At 47.5% G+C, this 18,884-nt stretch overlaps 1 protein-coding gene across 1 annotated transcript; it reads right to left on the reverse strand.

Annotated features, from left to right (window-relative positions):
• Positions 1 to 487: 487 nt before the first annotated feature.
• On the reverse strand, positions 488 to 6,526 carry LOC137901447 (SPRY domain-containing SOCS box protein 4-like). The gene is made up of 2 exons (XM_068745477.1): positions 5,803 to 6,526; positions 488 to 1,429 (listed from the first exon to the last, which is right to left on the reverse strand). Exons 1-2 carry the CDS (start codon positions 6,509 to 6,511, stop codon positions 1,302 to 1,304), a joined length of 837 nt encoding a protein of 278 aa, XP_068601578.1. The 5' UTR covers positions 6,512 to 6,526; the 3' UTR covers positions 488 to 1,301.
• Positions 6,527 to 18,884: the final 12,358 nt, after the last annotated feature.

Consider the following 18,884-nt stretch of genomic DNA (forward strand, 5'->3'; position numbering starts at 1 on the left):
GGATCAATTACAAACTGAGGCCAGAGCAGATCAAACCGCTCCGGAGCAAAGTCCATTTCAGCGCCTTGTCTGGACAGAGAGCCGGATTTAAGGCCATTTGATTCAAGGGGAAGCTTCACGGGGTCGTTCTAGAAACATGAAACGCTCTTCTGAGCGATTGTCGGTCTCCTCCCTCCGCAGGGCAGACAGGATGTGACATCATAGGCTGCTCTCTGCTTCACGTCAGTGATGGATTTTCTGTTGGCGGCGGTGAAAGCCACGCGGAGACGATGTCATCTTTGAATCAAAAGTTCCAAAAATAATGCAGCTTATCTCACTAACCGAGACAAAACAAAACCAAACAGCGGAATAATTAGCATAATTAGCAGCTCAGATGCCCAGCAGGCTACAGGATGGACTTTCAAGTCTTCAGTGTTCAGATTGAAACAGAACCACCTCATGTCTGCAACAGAGTCAATAAATGATTCACAAGAGAAAGTAAGCTCAGCTGACTTTATTCTTATTCACATTAGAAAGACTCGCGGCGGCTTCATTCTTCCATCGATACCTGCGAGACATTTGTTCCACAGACGCGTCTCAAAAGCCGCAGGGAGGAAAAAATCAGCAACACATTTTAAAAAATCTCACCGTAAGACCATCGTTCTCAGAAGATAACCAAGGATTTAAAAAAACCCACGTGGGGGGGGGGGGGGGGTGGGGGCGTGGAAGAGAAAGATAGAAGAGCAGCATTTAAAACGTTCGTCGTGTGCTTTTGTTTTACACTCGTGTCGGAGGAGGCACGTTAGCAAGTCGAAGGCGGTTCGAAGCTTCCAGTTGAAGCTCCAGAGCTAAAGAGCTAACAAGCTAAGAGCTAACGAGCTAACGAGCAACAATCATGGAGGCTGAAATCAAACTGGAGCGCCCGACGGGAAAGGAGAGAGAGACGTTCAAACAGGCTGAAGGTGGAAGCTGACTGCGTGTCACAAAGTTTCTACACACTCCTGACACACACACACAATCCCTGCATGCTGCACCGCACACATCCAACAGAACCGGGCCGGTGTGCGTGGGCTCCACCCCCCCTTCACACGCTCCCCCTCCGTCTCCCGCCACCTTTCAGAGCGAGGACGGACTCCCCGGTTGTGAACATCAGGAAAATGTCTTTGACTGTCACTCGGTTCCTCCAGTCATCTGTCCAGGACTGTGGGGAAAACATTTGTAAACAAATCCCCCCTCCCCCGCCTGCTTGTAACCAATGCAGGCAGGTTCACATTGGCGGCTCAAACGGCCCCCCCTCTGTGTGTGCGTGGGGGGGGGGGGGGTCACTGGTACTGGAGGTAGCTCTTGAGCGTCTGCGGCAGCGGCAGCGCGTCGATGTGATGGATGCGCTCTCGACCCAGAGCCAGCCGAGCAACTCGCCTGCACAGGTCCATGAGGGGGAGGGGCTCCGCTGCGAGACACAAGAGACACGGTGAGATAATGAACACGAGCCCCCACGGGAGCGACCCGAGTTCTACCCCCCCCCCCCCCCCACAGCGCGTGCTCCATGAAGGATAGTGGGTCCCGTTTGAGGCCGGCAGGTTGTCAGGCTGGTTTTTTGCTGAATTAGTGCCTCGGTTCCCTTGAAGGAAGTGTGATGCTGTATCGAGGACAGCAGCAGACGTCTCTCCCCCCCCCCCCCCCCCCCAACACCTCTGAAGGAGCAAGTCGTCTGTGTGGACATGTTTCATGTTCTTATGAAAAATGGAAGCACAAGAAACTAAATGTGTTTCTCTTTTCTTTTGGGGGTGGGGGGTGGGGGGGTGACAGTTGTGTCAGACCTACTTAGAGATAAACACGTATTGGTGTTTCATTATTTAAAGCAACCCGCGTGTCCCTGCCGTCTTTCGTACACAAAATGCACGAGGGGCTTTTAAAATGCATCCGGATGAACAACGAGGCTTAATGATCAATTCATGCTAACCAGCCAGAGGCAGCGCAGGTAACCACAGCTGAGCGATGCCGCTTCCTGCTGCTTAGTCTTTGCTGCTCGATCCGATCCGTCATGTAAATGTCCTCGTCTACACTCTCCTCGTCCCTCCAAGCACTCAAGTCTTTTTTGGAATGGCCAGAGTCCTATTTCTGAGATTTATGGTGCAGCAGAGAGGAAATGGAGGGTGGAAAAGAGCAGTTAAGGATGGCTGAGCATCTGACGCGCCGTTCGTCAGGCAGGTGAACCCCCCCCCCCCCCCCCCCAATCCAGCAGCTAATGGAAAGGAGGAACGGCAGGGAAGAGTTTGGTCACCTGAGTGGGTTTTATGTCCACAATATACAAAGACAACGTGACCCAGTTGTGCCCCATTTTAAAAAACAGGGCCAAGATATGAGACCAATCTTTTTTTGGTACGAGTTCCTATTTGTGTCTCCCTGAACTCCACCTCTTCCACCTGCACACCCTTCATAACGGGACAAGCAGGTAGCAGGAGGGGAGGCAGACTCCCCAGCCATGATTAGCATAAAACTGTTGGAGCAGTCTGGCCTAGTTTAGAGAGGACTGCTCCGTGCGTCTCACACAGGCAGGTCGAAAGGTGCTCAGTGAAAAGAGGACGTCTTATCCACGGACAGACTCAGATCAATAATCTATGACAGAAGACATTTGGGGCACAACGGTGATGCCTCGGAACAGCGGGGCGAGCGGCGGGTCCTCACTTACAGCAAATTGGAAAGGCATGTGTCCAAGTTGAAAATCGTCCACTCAGAGCGGAAACCAATTGCTCACTGAACAAGTTATTTCTGCCACCGGCAATATCTGGACTCGCTATTGCATCACACGGCAAGTTAGTGAGGATCCAGAGCGATGGGCTCCTGCTGCTCTGGAGATCACAGAGTGTGCACGCACACACACACACACACAATAGCCGCGACAACGAGGACGCCCGAGTTTGGGTTCAGAAAGGTCTGGAATATTTGAGTCTTTGAACTGAAACTCACAAAAGTTTTATGAAATAATTAGCAAAAAGAATTAAGCAACAAACAAAATTGTCCAATTTGCCTATTTCAACTCCATGCACTATTTTAACACTCAACCCAACCCCCCCCCCCCCCCAAATGTGTCCCAGACGAAGACGCGGCTGCCCCGAGAGGAAACCGGTGCAACGCAGTTTTCCCAGCAAGTCTGACTGGGAACAGTAAACTTCAAAGAATGTAGTCCCCCCCCCATTGAGTAACCATGCATCAGCTGTTGATTAAATATCTCAACACAGTGAGACCTGATCTAGCGGCCCCCTCTATAAGGCGACCCCCCTGCTCGCTCCCGTACTTCAGTCTCTATTAAGGTACACAACCCATTTCCTGTATCCACCACAACCAGCAGGGTGGGAGACCCGCCAGGAGACAATTACTGGCTTTAAAGTCGGTGCCACGGCGGCTTTCTTATGCAGCCTTAAACCGAGATGTTTCCAGGCAACATTTGATCATTTAGCTTTACCGAGAAAAGAGAATATACTTGGAAAAACAATGTTCCAAGCATCAGGAAGAGAAGAGCCAGACTCATACCAAGAATTCTACAGACTCTGCTCTGAGCTTTTCTGCAACACTGAATCCAATCCTGAGGGTTACAAGAACATGTCCCTGAGGTCCGGCGTGAAGTCACCAAAGCTACCAGCGGATGGTTGCAGAATTTCAATAAATGCCATGACATCAGTACAAACAGTAGGGTGGGGCGCAAACGTCAACATCCCGCAGGCTGGAGGCTCTGCAGTTTCCCTTCTGATGTTTTAGAATTAGGGATGTTGGCAAGTCAGTGGTATGAAAGCACTACCGGTAATCACGTCCCAGTAGGGTTAGCGCTGAGGGCGAAGGGGCGAAAACTCACAGAAAGGCTGGAGGGAAGAGAAAACGACATGAATGCATCGTAGTAAGACTAAAAAGGAGCGAGTAAAAGAATACGCATCACATCGTGCTTCCATCGATGCAGGAGAGGGAATGGAGAACCAGACAAACGACAGAATGAGTGAATCCTCAGATTTCTTCCATCAGGATGATAAAGCTATTAAAACAGGGGCACACCAAGAAAGTCCCGTTAGGAAGCCTTGGTCCAGTTCAGTCAAATGCAGCAGCGCCGTTTGTGTCTCGTTCAGGCTGCAGGATCTTTGAGTATCCGTCTTTGGCTAAAGTTTTTTTATTGCAAATCATGCAGCATAATTTAATTTTATTTGCAACAATTCACATGAGGGGCCCTTCTCTGTCTCGTTAATAAACTGGTCGTTCAACAAAAGCGGAAATTGACGGAGCTGTGATGACATCGTCCTCCGTTCAGGCGCCTCTGAAGTTGCAGCATCTGCCGTCTGGAATACACGGCGCGCCCCCCCCCCCCCCCCCCCCCCTCGGGTTTTATTTTCACTACCTGCCCTGCGTTAATCAGAGCAGAGACAAGTGGGCCCTTAAAACAGCTCCTTACTATACAGCCTTGAAACAGTTCAATGCACTCACAAGTTTCTGTTTTATCCACAGTACTCAAAAGGCTCGAGTACTCAGAGTGACTGGAGGGAAAACCTGCAGCCAACACTGAAGATATACATAAACACATATTGGATTTTACGCAGCCGCATGTTTTAACAGAACACGAATGAGTCCCCCTCTTCATTATATGCATTTCAGCTGTGTAATGTGCGTGTGTGTACACACACACACACACACACACACACACACACACACACACACACACACACACACAACTCGAAAGACCTCACTCTGCATGGCCAGACGCTGAGCTCAGGGGCACGATGGGACACCCTCCAGAATTCCTCCACTACTGGCCGCCTTCCATAAACACACACACACGCACACACACACACACACACACACACACACACACACCTACACACACACACACACACGCACACACACACCTGGCTGGAAGCCACGGCCATGTTGTCCATGCCTCGCTGTCGGCAACGCCTCCGGGCCGCTTTGGGTCTTTGTACAACATGCAGGTTAAAGGAGGAGGAGGACCGAACCCTACCGCATGACGCACAAAGACGAGCACACGAACATCAACCATGGCAACTTCAGGACAGCGGCGGCGGAGAAACAAATATGGCGATTACACAAGAGCTTCGGATGCCGTTTTCACGCTTGAGTGATGAAGCAGGGCTGCAATGGAGCTACGTAAGGCATGATATCAGCTCAGGGGGAAAGAGAAAGACTTCACGGCATTACGCAGCACTTCCAGGAGATTAGCAAGTATTCATGGGATGATAACTATTTCCAGAACAGACACACACACACACACACACGGCTGCCGCCAGTATCGTTTGTCCACCTTTAGAAGACCTCCTGCATTTCAGCTATTCTAAAATGCTTTTATCACCGACTTCCAAAGAATTAGGAGCCGTCAAGATGACTCTGTAGCCTCTCGTCCGGTCCGCCTTCAAGCACTTGAACAGCACAGAAAATAGTAGCGAGGCCTTCTCAGCTTTACTTTGGTTGCGGTATATGGAAGACGGCGCCGCAGTCGGATTTGGAGTTAAAAGAGGGGGTCATTCCTGGATTTCCAGGGATTCCATTCCATAACTGTGCATCAAGCCCACACTTCCGTGGGAAAAGCACTCCCTGCATTTTGAAGTTGGTTAAGCTTTAACTGATGGAGAGGAGCGGGGGGGGCATAATAAATATTCAGTACAACACCAATGCCACCCTGGGCGTTAGCAGCTATAGAGACGAGCAGGTCTAAAGTTAAAATGAGAGAGAGATCGCCAGACGGATCATGAGCTGCTCTTCATGCAGCAGAATGTGGTGGAGATTAATATTTGTGTCGTCTGTGTGTGTTTTTGCGTAACTTACGATCCAGTCCGTTGACGTAGCGAACAGAAACCTCGCAGTGGCCCCACACAGCGCTGACTATGGGATACAGCTTCTTGCCCTTCAGCCCTCTGAAAGCTACTCCGAGATACTGTCCGTCGACCATGAAGCTCAGCGTTCCGTCGTCCATGTCCAGGATGACCGTCAGCGTGTCTGGAAGTACAAAAGACTCTTCTGGCTCCAGGAAACCGGGGTACGTGGGTGCCGACGTAGCAGCCGGGCGGTTCTTCCCATCGTGATATAGTCTGTTCCGACCCAGGTCCCAGCCCCAGGACTCGGAGTCCGAGCCCACCAGAGCTGTGTAACCCACGGAGTGCAAAGATGCTTCGGCAGTAGCCACGCCTACGACAGCATGGGTGCCTCTCTGTCTGGCCGGCCAGTGAATCCTCCAAACGTGGAGCCCCCTGGTGCAGCCCACCTTCCCTCGGATGCAGTCTGTGCTCTGCGCTACTGGGTGTCGATGAAACGTCAGCTTGTCGTCCTCCTTGACAAAGACGTTGAGCGACCGGTCGTCGGGGTTCCACGCGTGCCGAAGTTGGGTCTCGGGCGTGGCCGATGGCATGTCGAGCAACAAGTCCAGTCTGGGGGGTCGACAGAAATCGGGACCCCGTAACTCACGGCGTACCGGACTATACGACGGCTCGCCGCGTACATCCACTGATTTGATGCTGCCAGAGATCTTCTGCCCCATGGTTGGCCGGTCCCAGGGACAAAAGGGGCAGTAACGGGATGGACCGAGGGTGGTAATGAGGGGGGCGGTGGGTCTTGACGTTACCTCATGTGCATGAAGGCAGCACGGTGGGTCCTGGGTGGGAGGATTCAGCCAGGAGGAACCAAACTCCTGAAACAGAAGCAAAAACATTTTTAGCTTCTCCAGGGTCAGGATTTCAAGAAATAAAGAAAACTGAAAATCTGAACAAATAACGTGGTTTTGCCGCTCAAATGCAATTTAATATAGATGAAAGTTATTTTGTGGGGACAAAACAAAAGCGATGATTTCACAGTTCTTAATGAAAATCTCCACAAATCCGACGCCCGTTATTCAATACCAAGACGCACATCCGGCTCTTTCTACCGCACATTTACACCGAACACGCCGTGGAAACCTCTAGGCACCTCAGAATTTCCACTCAAATCCCATCTAGAGGGTTATGATGCAACGATGTACAGACTATGGATGAGCGGTGATGATTTCATCAGGGTGCGACTCTGCCGTGCAGAAACCATTGCATTTGTCACTCAGTTAACCTCAGACAGTACCCTTTCCTTCCATATTGTTGGCTATAAAAAGGCAGAAACGACCTGATTCTTGATCAGTTCAAAATGAGGGAAGCATCAACGTTCTAGCTCCAGAGTAGCATCTCTGCAGCACACCGAGCTCCAACTGCAAAGAGCAGCTGCAGAGTTTTTGAAGTGAAGCACACAGAGAATACATCTTTTTTAATCACATAATTGGCTTAAATTTAATTTTAATGCTGCAGCGCGTGGATCAGCCGGTTCCTTTTCTGCTCCAACGACGGCATCTGGGTGCTGAAGTACCAACAATATACCCAACGCCTGCCTTGCAAATGTTATAGATATTAAACCATACCAATGGTAATAATCAGTTTCTCTTATATACCACTTCACAAGCTCCTTTTTCTGCAGAGGATACAGCCTCCTCTTTTGAAGAAACACACTTTAACCATCCACTCACTTACGAATATTAAATAAAAGGTTGAGGGACTGGCATCTTTTGGGTGAAACCAATCGTATGACTATGAGCAACCCCCTGACAATAAACCATTTGCTGAAAGTTTCTGCCGACATCCGGATTAGTCATCCCTGCGTGTCCATGGTGACAGAAGCAGTTCCAAATGTTCTGCTCTGACAGAGCTACTCGCACTTTTCTCACTCTCTCCGCTATGCAATCCCTCAAATGTTCCAACTCTCGTATACGTAGTTTCTCAGGAAAACAACACCACGTTTTTTTCTTCCAGGGGGAAAGTACAGAACGTTCACTGATGCTGACCCACACCAGGGCTGTTCTGAACCAAATCAGACAAGATTTGTACACATTACAATCTGAAAGTCCAAAAATGGAAGTAAAAGAAAAAGAAAAAAAAGGAAATATTTCTTTCAATCCATCCTGATTGCGGTTTGTGTTTAGCCATTACAATATTGATGGAGATGTGAGATAAAGAAAAAATGTGGCTCAATGAGCCGACAACTCACAAGACTCATGATTCAACAAACGCTGAAGGCAAAACGCTCTCTCAGAGAGAAGACGCTGGAAGTAACAAGTACTACATCTCATCCATCCAACATGCTGCATGGATCCATGACAATGATGATATTCACCCGACAGTTTAATTTAGCTACAGACTAATATACGGTGGTCAAATACACGGTTGACATTTGCTCATTTGTACATGTAACGTATGACAAATACTAGCCCTTCTGCTCTGACATGTTTCGGCTGGCATTTATTCATGAACACTAGAAACATGTCACTGCGAGATGGTATAGTGTTAGGGTACGGCGTTTAATAGTAATATCTGATATTGTTTGGTTTGTTGGTTTCTATCACCTCTGAAAAAAAATTAGAAAACTTAAGTGTTCATAGACAACCTGTAATATTTGCTACCGAGTCAAACGTGGTGCCAAATATATGGTAGAGATGTGTAAATACCGTCTTATTAAAATTCCAGACCGAGTGTCTCCATAAAATGAATGACCTTTTAGTTATTCTAAAGCAACCATTTTCACAGTAGTGCTAATTCAGTACGTGCCCAATGCAGTAATAGCACTGGATTGGATTCACAACGGACAGCTGGTAGAGCCTGAAAATGACCAGTCTCAGTCCCAGAGCAATAAAGGAGGATATCCACCACTTTAATTTTGGTTGTTGAAAGGACAGATGAATATGAAAAAAGGTTTGTTGATGAGGACTTAACGAAGGAGAAGAAACGCAATGTCAGGTGACTTAAGGGTGAAACGAACTCATTGCCTTATCTCCTGGACTTCTTCCCAGAGATTCGCTTCTGCCAAGCATAAGAGATGGAATACAAGAACAGCCTGGGACTGTTTAAAGCATGAAAGCCTTTGTTAGTATATCAAATAGACACAGCTACAAGAAGCGCAAACAGAAAAAAAGACAACACAGGCAAAGATTTAGGTCACATGTGCAAAATGGTAAAGCAGGAACACCGAAGTAGAATGAACATGAACTCAAGTAGCAGCGAACCAGCTGGGACCGATGACGACATGCGTGCACGCACAACACAATTCACTCCGTCAATGACAAACTGGGAAGGTTAATACTCCTAACCTTTAGACAAGGCCAAGTAAATGCTAAAAGGATGGTCATTAAGAGGCATTAGTTGGTGGCCTAGCTCCAAAGTCAGAGAGGGCAGGCGTCGATGGTTTGGACATGTCCAGAGAGACGGGGACGATATCGGTAGAAGGATGCTGAGGATGGAACTGCCAGGGAACAGGGCTAGAGGACGACCCAGGAGAAGATACATGGACATACAGAGGGAGGACATGAGGAGTGGCTGGTGTTGGGCAGGATGATGCAAAGGACAGGGTGAAGTGGAGAAAGTTGATTTGCTGTGGCGACTCCTCAGTATTTGGTGCCCTAGCTCAAGATTTCACAATTCCTTCCAAAACCAAAAAATAAAACCGACATTGTAGATGTAACACTTCCACGTTATGATTTCCTGCCCTCCCAGATCTTTGAACGTTCGTCCAAATCTCCGATCCAATTGTGTGACAAAACACTGGCAGCTACTTTACAGCTTCAAAAACCAGTCTGGCATTGCCAATTGGACATTTGAGGGGGGGGGGGGGGGGGGGGTTCTATGTCGCCCCGACTGTCAGAAACTTGTCAAAACATCTGGAAGTAGATCAGATATTTGAGGCCCAAAGCAAACCGACATGACACAGCTGAACTCAAACTCTTCTCAGTGGCCTACAAGACAACGTCTATTGTTGGCTTCGACCAGGGCCTCGAGGCCATTTAGCTACTATACTAGAGCCAGCTGACAGTAATTAGATTTACACCTGCATTACATCTCCTCTCAAAAACGTTACTGCTAAATAAATTTCACTCAAGTAGAGTTTCGGTTGAACACCAGCAGCCAGCGTCCTGTCGATTGAAAGCATGAGTCATTTATAATGAAAGATCTATTCGAGAGAGAGAACATGTGACGTGTTCTGACTCATCCTTTCATAAGAAACAGAACCATCCAGAACCAAGAAAGAACCAGAAGTGTTGAAATCCAAATAAAGGCTGACTGTATTTCTTAGACTAAAACATTCACAATTGTTTTTGCCGAAGCCGCTATTTATTTGGACCTTCACCCCCCCCCCCCCGCCCCCCCCCCCATGTCAACACCCCTACTTCCACCCCTTCGTAACTCATGTTTAATACAGAACACCTTATTGTTTTTCTGTGGACTGGGTTTTCATGTGTTTAATAAAGAATCAAAAGAGTAGGAAGAGAACTGAACTGGCCAAGTGAAGAGTCCCAGTGTCGCCATCCCACCAGGTAGTCATTCAAGTGAGTGAGACAATAAGTTCTGATGCTGGGGGGGGGCTGCTGCCTGGAACTGCAGCTGAACACAGTTCCTCCTTTTCACGCAAAGACCCAAACAAGATGAAACAAGCACAAATTAAAGTGACTGACTTCAGAAGACGCATAGAATTATACATCCAAACATCATAACGGACTTCTCATAATTAAAACATGAGTGCAGCAGCTCCATCCAACACCTAAACTTTTAGAAACCAAAATTCAGTGTTCTTGGGTTTTTTTGGTTTCCCATTTAAATCAAGATTTGTCCGGGGCATGATAAGCCCTGCGACAGTCCTGCCAACAGAGAGACAGGAAACCACAGGCTGGAAGACAGACAAACAGAACTGACTGAATACGGGAAAGGAGGCATCTCACCATGAAAGCATTTCTCCAAACAGTCAGGTGGACTTGACAGGGCAACGAGAACAAGCAATCACAGCAGCTAAGGAGCGCAGGAGGGATCGTTGCGCCACAGACTGGAGTCCAAAATGAGGTCAGAACACAGTCAGCAGCCAGACGACTGTGGGACAGTTCAGCGGCGGACAGAAAGAGTGCGTGGGGATGTCAGCAAGTCGGCGAGTTCCTGCTTGTGACGCGAGGATGGGGGGGCAGCTTGGCTCTGGTTCCCAGCTAAGACAGGAAAACAGCTGCTGGGAGGGAAGCGAGACGGAGGGAGGGAGGATTTAATGTGGAGCACGTTCAAAGTCTTTCCCCACCGCTCTCACAGATGGGAACCTCCAGAAAGCAACAGAAAAAAAATACAATAAACGCGGGCGCGCACGCCAACAGCTCATTTCCACTCCGCTCCGAACTGGACGGAGGACAATGGGCCGGTGAACGTCGGCACTTTCCTGCATTCAGACGTTATTTTTGGCAGTTCCAGCTGGAGTTCTTGAATTAGTTATTCCTCAAACAGCGTTTCTGCAGCCCCTTGAACGTCTCCCCAGCAGGACTGTACAGCGGTTTGGTGTGACAGGAAGCAGACCGTACGACAGCTCAGAGTCTAAGTCCCAACTTCACCACAGACTCCATTTGTCTCCAGGCCGTGGAGTGAAATACATTCCAACTGAGGCTCAGCTTGTTTTCACACCGTGACAATTACATCGAATGGCACTCGATGCGGTTCATGTAATTCCGCAGTTTGCTTTTCCGTTGGTGACCCAGTGATGTGATGCTCAGACGTACATCTTTTCTCTCACGTGCCCGCCCCCCGCCCTCCTTTAAATGTGGCATTATAAGTTTTACCTTCTAGACAGACGATAGTTGAATTAATATAGGGTGTGGTGGGTGGCCTACAGCATCACCCGATTGGGATTGACCATTAAACTCATGGCAATGTTTGCTTGAAGTCTGGCTGATAATCTCATGGGATCTTCTCGATGTACCGATCCAGGTTACACTAGAATGTTAAGAGTCTGATCTTCACCTCAAGCATAAATTACCTCAACAATCGGGAAGACTGAAACCGCGTATTGTTCAAGTTGTTTTGAAGCATCTACAAGAGATCTCAACACCGCAACCCTTCTGATGTCTGGACTTCCACGTGCACTTAGTCAATGTTTTCCCATCAATATATAATTTTAGGACATAGTTGATTTTTGTCTTGAATTCTTATGCCAATACAAATTGATGGGTCAGGCCAACAACTAGATCTCTGACAAACCTTAGCCAGACCTCTTTAAGCCTGAAGCATCACACCTGCTGCTTGCAGGTTAGACTCGATGAAATATTTAGGAGCTGCCTTGGATCGGTTTCTTTGCCCCTACTGTTAAGGCCAAACCAGTCTGATCAGATTTCCACAGGTGGGATATACAGTTCGGAGGTGGGACAATGAAATTAGTCGACCCGTTTTCGCTTCTCTTAAAATCAACCGCTTCCCGTCAGCGGTCCAAAGGCCGCTCTCAGTTCCAAACAAACAAAAAGGCATATCTAACACTTTCTGATGTGGCCAATGAGTCAGCCTTCAGCGAATGAACATATCTGCCTTTCATCATCATCACATATATCGTATTGCTTCGACTAGCTCAAGGTACAAAAGTGTCATGATTGGTTGTTGGAAGCTGACCTCTCAATCCATCAGAGCGTTGGTGTCTAGAGAAAAATGTATCTCTGCCGAGTCGGCACGGCGTACGGTTACACTACGACTGTTATATCCTGTTGAGAGAAGACGGAGATGGTCCGATTAGGCTGGTTGGCTGACAAACACCAGTCCAAAGTTCATTCACAGTTTCTTATTTCAATGAAGGGGAAGGTGCGTCCAACCGTTTGGCTGATGTGAGCCGTTGGTTTCATTTGGTTGGTAAGTGCCGGGGGGTGTTTCAACAGATTTGTAAAAACGTTTGCATTTGCTTCAGTAGAAAAAAGAAAGATGGACTCTCAAGGAAATCCAAGTTGGCAGATCAGCATGAGCTCAATCAGATGGGGTGTTCCGACAATGGATCATCACCAAAATGTTATCATCTGTTCCTGGAAACATTCCCAACATTTCCAGAACATCTCTTGAAGATCTGTCCGTAACTTTTTGAGTCATGTTGCTCACAGTCAGGAAATGGTTCCATCTTGATTACACATTCAAAATGTCTGCACTGCAGCGGGGGTTAAAATGGCATCGCCATTGTGAGATTATTCAGTTATTGTTGAGATCGTGCGGGTTCTCGTATTGATGGCTTGGTGGGGTCACGTACTACCAAGTATCAGTACCACTCTTCAGGCGCCAACGCTGCCCAGCTCGAGTTCATTAAAGGAGCAACAAAAAGACAGTGACGAGAATCAAAACTTAATTAACTGCAGATTAATAAGCATGAGAAGCCACTATATCCAACAGTTTAACTTATTGTCAACAAGCTAACAGATTTAAACAGGCCTAAAAAAAATAAAAACTGCGATCCAAGCTCTTCTGAGCCACGTTGCAAAGGCTTTAGAAACGATCGGCTGAATCTGTGCGCCGGCTGCAGGTTGCATCTCAATAAAAAACGAGTAAGCGCAAGCAGACACGTCCAACGCCTGAGTGTGTGGACTTAAGAGACATCAGGGTGGCTTACATAATACCCCCCCCCCCCCCCCCCGGCCTAACTCCTCACAACCTGTTTGTTCCGACACTGTGCACATAGAGCTCCAAGCCTCAACTCGGCTGTTGTCGAAGAAGAATCCAGGTCCGACTCTGCCCTGATTGGCAGAATCCATTCATGAGCAAACTTCATTGGTGAAGCTCCCGTTAACTTGCCTCGTCTTTGTTTGCCACAAAGACACTTTCTGCTCAGAGTACACGGCGACTGAGGTACAACTTCAATTTGGCTCAAACTCTTGGGAATACAATTTAACACGTCACAAGAGCAAAAACAAAAAAAACAATGTCTCCCATCCGAGTTTACAAGGGAAGAATGCATCTTTTAATGATTCGACATTTCTAATGATGGCGACAAGAGGAGGCAATCCATTCATCGTACGAGGCCCTTGAGAGACGGTAGCTCTCAATCTACCCCCTTTTCCTTTCAACCCTGTACATCTACAAGTCAAGGACATTCACCTGAGACCCATCACTTAGTCTCATTCAGTTTAATACTCAATCTCCATCCATCAGAATGGCTGTTACACTGTACAATAAAGATGTGCGGTGTTAAAGGTACTGTTCTTACCCCACATCTATGCGGGATAAAATCCTTGTGTACGAACATCACCACCCAATGAAGGCTAGAATCATGAACCCACAACCTTTCATTGCGTCCAAGTCTGCCTTCCTTCCAGCCTCTCAGTGGACAGGAACTAATTTGCTAGCACCCTTCTCATTTCTTACGGTCCCAATTTGTTTGAAACATGTTGCTGGGATGAAATTCAGAATAAGAAACTTGAATAAGCATAAAGAAACCAATAACACAAACATCAGATCTATTGTTGTTTATACACCAAAGAGGACTAGCACAAGGTTTTGCGTGTTTAACATCTATATCAGCAACATTATCTCTCTCTTTCCCGGAAAGACGGATAAAATGAGCGATTGCACTCCATCATACATTTCTGTCAGCTACCCATGAAAATAGTGCAACTATGGTTCCGTAAATAATTAGAGCAGATTCCAAGTATTTGCTTCCCGGGCCGAGCAAGAAGGACAACGCAACCCTTTGACACATTTCCCCCACTTAACAAAGCAAATCAGCAGCATATCACCACATTTTGGTGCAGGTCCCCCACGTACAAACTATTTATACAAAAACAGAGGAAAGACAGATTACAAAAAAAGAAGGTTTTTGAAATGCATCGTGAAGGGAGCCCAAAGCTGTTTAAAGCCACTCGAGTAATGGAATTCCAGGAGGGCACAGACAACTACTGTATAATTAATGCTGGGGTGGTGAGGCCACAGCTATGGGATGATTCTAACTGGATGTGCATCAGCTTGCTACAGTCAGCAGAATAGTGGACCAGAATGCAATAGAGCAGGATGACGCTGCGCCGCAGACGTTTTAGGGAAATCCATCAAATCAGAACTAGAAACGATCTACATAAAATGAGAAAACTTTAGAAAACGTGGATAAATAAATCCTTAGAAATGAAAGTTAACATTTCAGTTGCAACCTCATCGCTGCTTGTTAGAGCCCAAGACTCTGGTTGGAGTCGTGCTGAAAAAGTCCATCCCCCCAGTCATCCATAACTCCTCTTCCATCTGCTATTGATCACTCCATCTCCCCACCCCCCTGAGTCATTCATTAAGAAATGGCTCGAACCCTTAAAGTCGGTAGGTTTTCTGCAAATGTTCCTGCAAGTTCCTCAATAAGACCTTTAGAAACGATAGGCTTCCGTCGACTTTAATTTGAACCCGGTTGAGGAAATCCTTGTATTAGCAGAATACATATTTCAAAACCAGGTAATTATTCTTGAGGGTTTTGGAGTTTTCATCTGTGAGATTCCGATTTAATGAATAATCCCAGTGATCCTTTTAACTACACGCACATGCTGCTAGAGCCCCCCCCCCGCATTGCAAGAAACTAGACAATGTCAAGGACATAAACCAAGACCACAGAAACCCACTTTCAAAGCGCTACAAAGACATTCGTGCCGGAAGACGGGCTATATTTTATACTTCTGTTGCTGCTGTTGAACACAGAGAAGCTAATGAACGCTGCGAGTATGTGGTGAACAAAACTTCTCTCAGGAGTAGTTTTAAGTCACAAGCATTAGGAGCTCAATGCAGAATACAAATGTACCAGGATAGAAGCGTGTGGGAGGACGTTTCTTCCAGGAGGACCGCTTTGCACCATATCCTTGTCAGACGTGAAGGATAAGGCAGCCCCCAGTTACTCATGCGGTGCATCCATCTCTCGCTGCAGGAGGAGAAGCATCCGTCCAATAGCCAACGAGCTGGGTGAGAATCCAATTTTCATCGCACATTACTCAGCCTGCAGCAACAGCCAAGTAACGCATTTTATGAGATGCACGCAGCGTCTGGAGCAGGAGAAGGATCGAGAATGATTTGCTCCAAATGGATAAGAGAAACTCCTCCTTTAAAAGAGACCAATTCTATTTAGCACAAGCCACTCAAGTAATCTGAAACAGGGAGCCCCGCTCGTCTTTTAAAACTACCTGCTGTCCCGTAAGGCCCGGGCGTGGCCTTGCCCAGCACCGGATTGCTCTTAATGGGATTTCACAACATTAGCATTCTACCGACTCAGCATCAGACACACTGGCTACAGCGCCAGACACAGTGCACGTTTGCTGAAGCAGCCTTTTCTGTGTGTGTGTGTGTGTGTGTGTGTGTGCGCGCGTGCGCTGCATCGGCCCAGGCGAAGGCCATCCTGAGCTCATCACGCCGCTGGACGTCCGTCTGGCGATGTAGACCCAGACGTCCACCCTCATCTCTCACTTCACAAACTACCTAAAAGGAGTTCGCTTCATCCTATTAACCTTCATCATTTATTCATACAAAAGATGTAAGATATAAAAAGGTATTTTATTGGAAGGGTTAGGCGAGTCCACCATGCCATCAATCCCATGATTTGGGTCCGGTCAGTGAACCAAACGGCGCGTTCCGGAATAGGAATGCGTGAACGAACGCTTTGCTCTGAAACACATCCGGGAGTGGAATAACACAAGAAAATAAATCCATGACAATAAAAAAAGATCAGCCCAGTGGGAAGGCCTCGAATGGCCCCCCAGTATTGCATTAATGAGGATGTTGCCACCGCCCTGCACAAGATCCGAACTCTGTCCATACGACTGCAGGAGCACCGAGCGTCGCTGGAATAAACACGCAAACTCCTGCAGGAGTCCAGAGAAAGCGTCCAGTCGTCACTGCAACAGCTGGACGTCGGTGTGACGGTGGAGACACGTCACCGGAGTCGGATTACTGGAACGACTCAAGTTCCATTAAGTGCTTTTTATTTTCCAGGCGCAGCTTTAAAACCCAAGCGGGGGCTTGCGTGACTTCCATCCTGGAACGCTTTCATCTGCCTGGAATGATCGGATCTCACTAAATGGTATAAAACAAATGGCTAAATGGCCAGTGAACATGAATGGAAGAGGAAAAAAAAAAACATTCCATTGCCCCCTAATCAAAACCCTTTGACCAGAGCATTTCTCTCATAATGCATGTTTAGCCAATTACAGTGACAAAAAGAGGAGTAAAAGGATAAAGTTGGTTTGAAGGAGCGACCCAGCAGCTGCAATCTGCAGGTATTGAGAGAAAGGGAAGATTCCATTTCTGCTGGAATTTTATTTTTCTTTGTAAACTATCCATTTTGGAATAAATTAAAGAGATATTTTAAGTTTTACATACATTTCAGTCTCAGCCCTTTTCATCGATTGAGTGTTTAACAACGTCATCGTCGCCATGGGAAACCAGTTCAAACAAAACAAAAAAAAGTCTGGTTTTTTTTTCTAACCATCGGAATGAGGAAAAGAAAAAAGAAAAATCTCTTGACGTGATGAACCCGTCATTCGTGCAGCAGCTGTTTGGATCTGGAGCTAAATTCTGTTGGGTTGTTTCTATGGACACCGGTTCTGGAGAGGGGGGGGGGGGGGGAGGGGGCACCGATTTGGCTCTGATGCAGTCACAGCCAAGCAGACGGGCTGTAAATAGGAGCCCCGAATAGAAAGCACAAAAATACACTCGATTAAAACGAGTTCATTATTAGTTTGTGAAAACGTTTGATTCATCATCCTGATCTCAAAACATCTGCTCTTTTGCACGTTGCCTGGGGGGGGGGGGGGTGAATTAGACGAGTTCTTCTATGAGATTCTGTGGAATCCCTTCAGCCAGCAGCTACAATAAGATTCACACTGGAGACATGCTGCAGAGCGATCTCTCGTCTGTTACTGTTACTCCTGGAACACTTCCATCTCTCTGACAGCAACAACACACACACACGCGCACGCACACACACATGCACACACGCATCCACACACACCCCATCAACCCCAGAGTGCAGGAGTTAAACATGACAGAAGGCCCGACCACCTCTGACCGCTGCGGCCCCGAGGACATTGATGCGATGCAAATCGACTAATGTGACTGGTCAAACCCCCAGATGGTGGTAAATTAAGTGCTCTGGGGGGGGGCTCAGTGAAACTCATCGACATTCAAACCCATTTGTCCTCCAGAGTGTCAGAGAGAGGTTTTATTTCGTTCTCCGGACAGCAGGACGCCCAGGAGGGGAAGCAGACGGCACGGTTAGCATTTAGCCTCTGACTAGCACCACATGGGGCAAATAGCTACTCTCCGTGGGGACTAGTCTGCAGTGTTTGCCCACCTGGGGGGTAACATCAGCCTTCAATTATCGCAGACGAGCTCTGGGCGCGCGCACACAAGCAGAAGCTGACATTTTGAGTTGTGAACGCGCAAAAAAGAAACAGACTGTCCCTGAAGGCGGCGTGAGGATGGTTCGCGACCCAACGCGCCATTCTCTCTTCAGACGGAACGAAGGCGAACCATCATAACGCGACCGGGTTTGTGTAACGGCTCGCCTGTGTTTTCTTGAGGTTGTTGAGTGATTTTTTTGTTTTTCCTGCTCATCACTTCAAACGCGAAACAAGTCAAATAAGTTCAGAAGATGGTTCCAAAATAAGCGACCCGCGCCGGCATTTAAAAAAAAAAGGCTAGAAAACGCACGGAGCTACGTTTATATCCGCTAAAAATGTATTTCAAAGCAGCGAAGGAAGCGTTAGAAACACACGTTTGACTTCGGGCATGGTTCGGGTCTCCTCGGAGGGAGCATTCGGCTCTTCGCTCACCTGAACGGCAAAGTTTGAAACCGGACTTTTAATTTTCTCGCAACGTGAAGCGGCATAAACCCAGTCGCCATCCGTTTACAGCCGGTTAAGTCGCCGAATTACACTCACGCTTAAGAACTAACTAAAAAAAACGAGCGTACGTTACCTCACACATACGGAGAAAGGCGACCCGAAGAGGCTCTGACGTCGACGGGGTTCCTCTTCGCTCCGCTTTCAGACGCAGCCGGACAATAAGCGGCTAAAGCGTTTGAACTAACCCCAAAATAAACGAGCCGCTGTCCGTCCC

The sequence above is a fragment of the Brachionichthys hirsutus genome, chromosome 11, assembly GCF_040956055.1.
Source record: "Brachionichthys hirsutus isolate HB-005 chromosome 11, CSIRO-AGI_Bhir_v1, whole genome shotgun sequence".
Classification (NCBI taxonomy): domain Eukaryota; kingdom Metazoa; phylum Chordata; class Actinopteri; order Lophiiformes; family Brachionichthyidae; genus Brachionichthys; species Brachionichthys hirsutus.

What these genes read in the sequence shown, in the direction of transcription:
- LOC137901447 (XM_068745477.1), bottom strand. Translation starts at nt 6,511, where the DNA reads ATGGGGCAGAAGATCTCTGGCAGCATCAAATCAGTGGATGTACGCGGC. An exon ending in CTACGTCAACGGACTGGATC is followed by an intron (nt 1,430 to 5,802) that starts GTAAGTTACGCA and finishes TGTGTCTCGCAG; the next exon opens with CGGAGCCCCTCCCCCTCATG.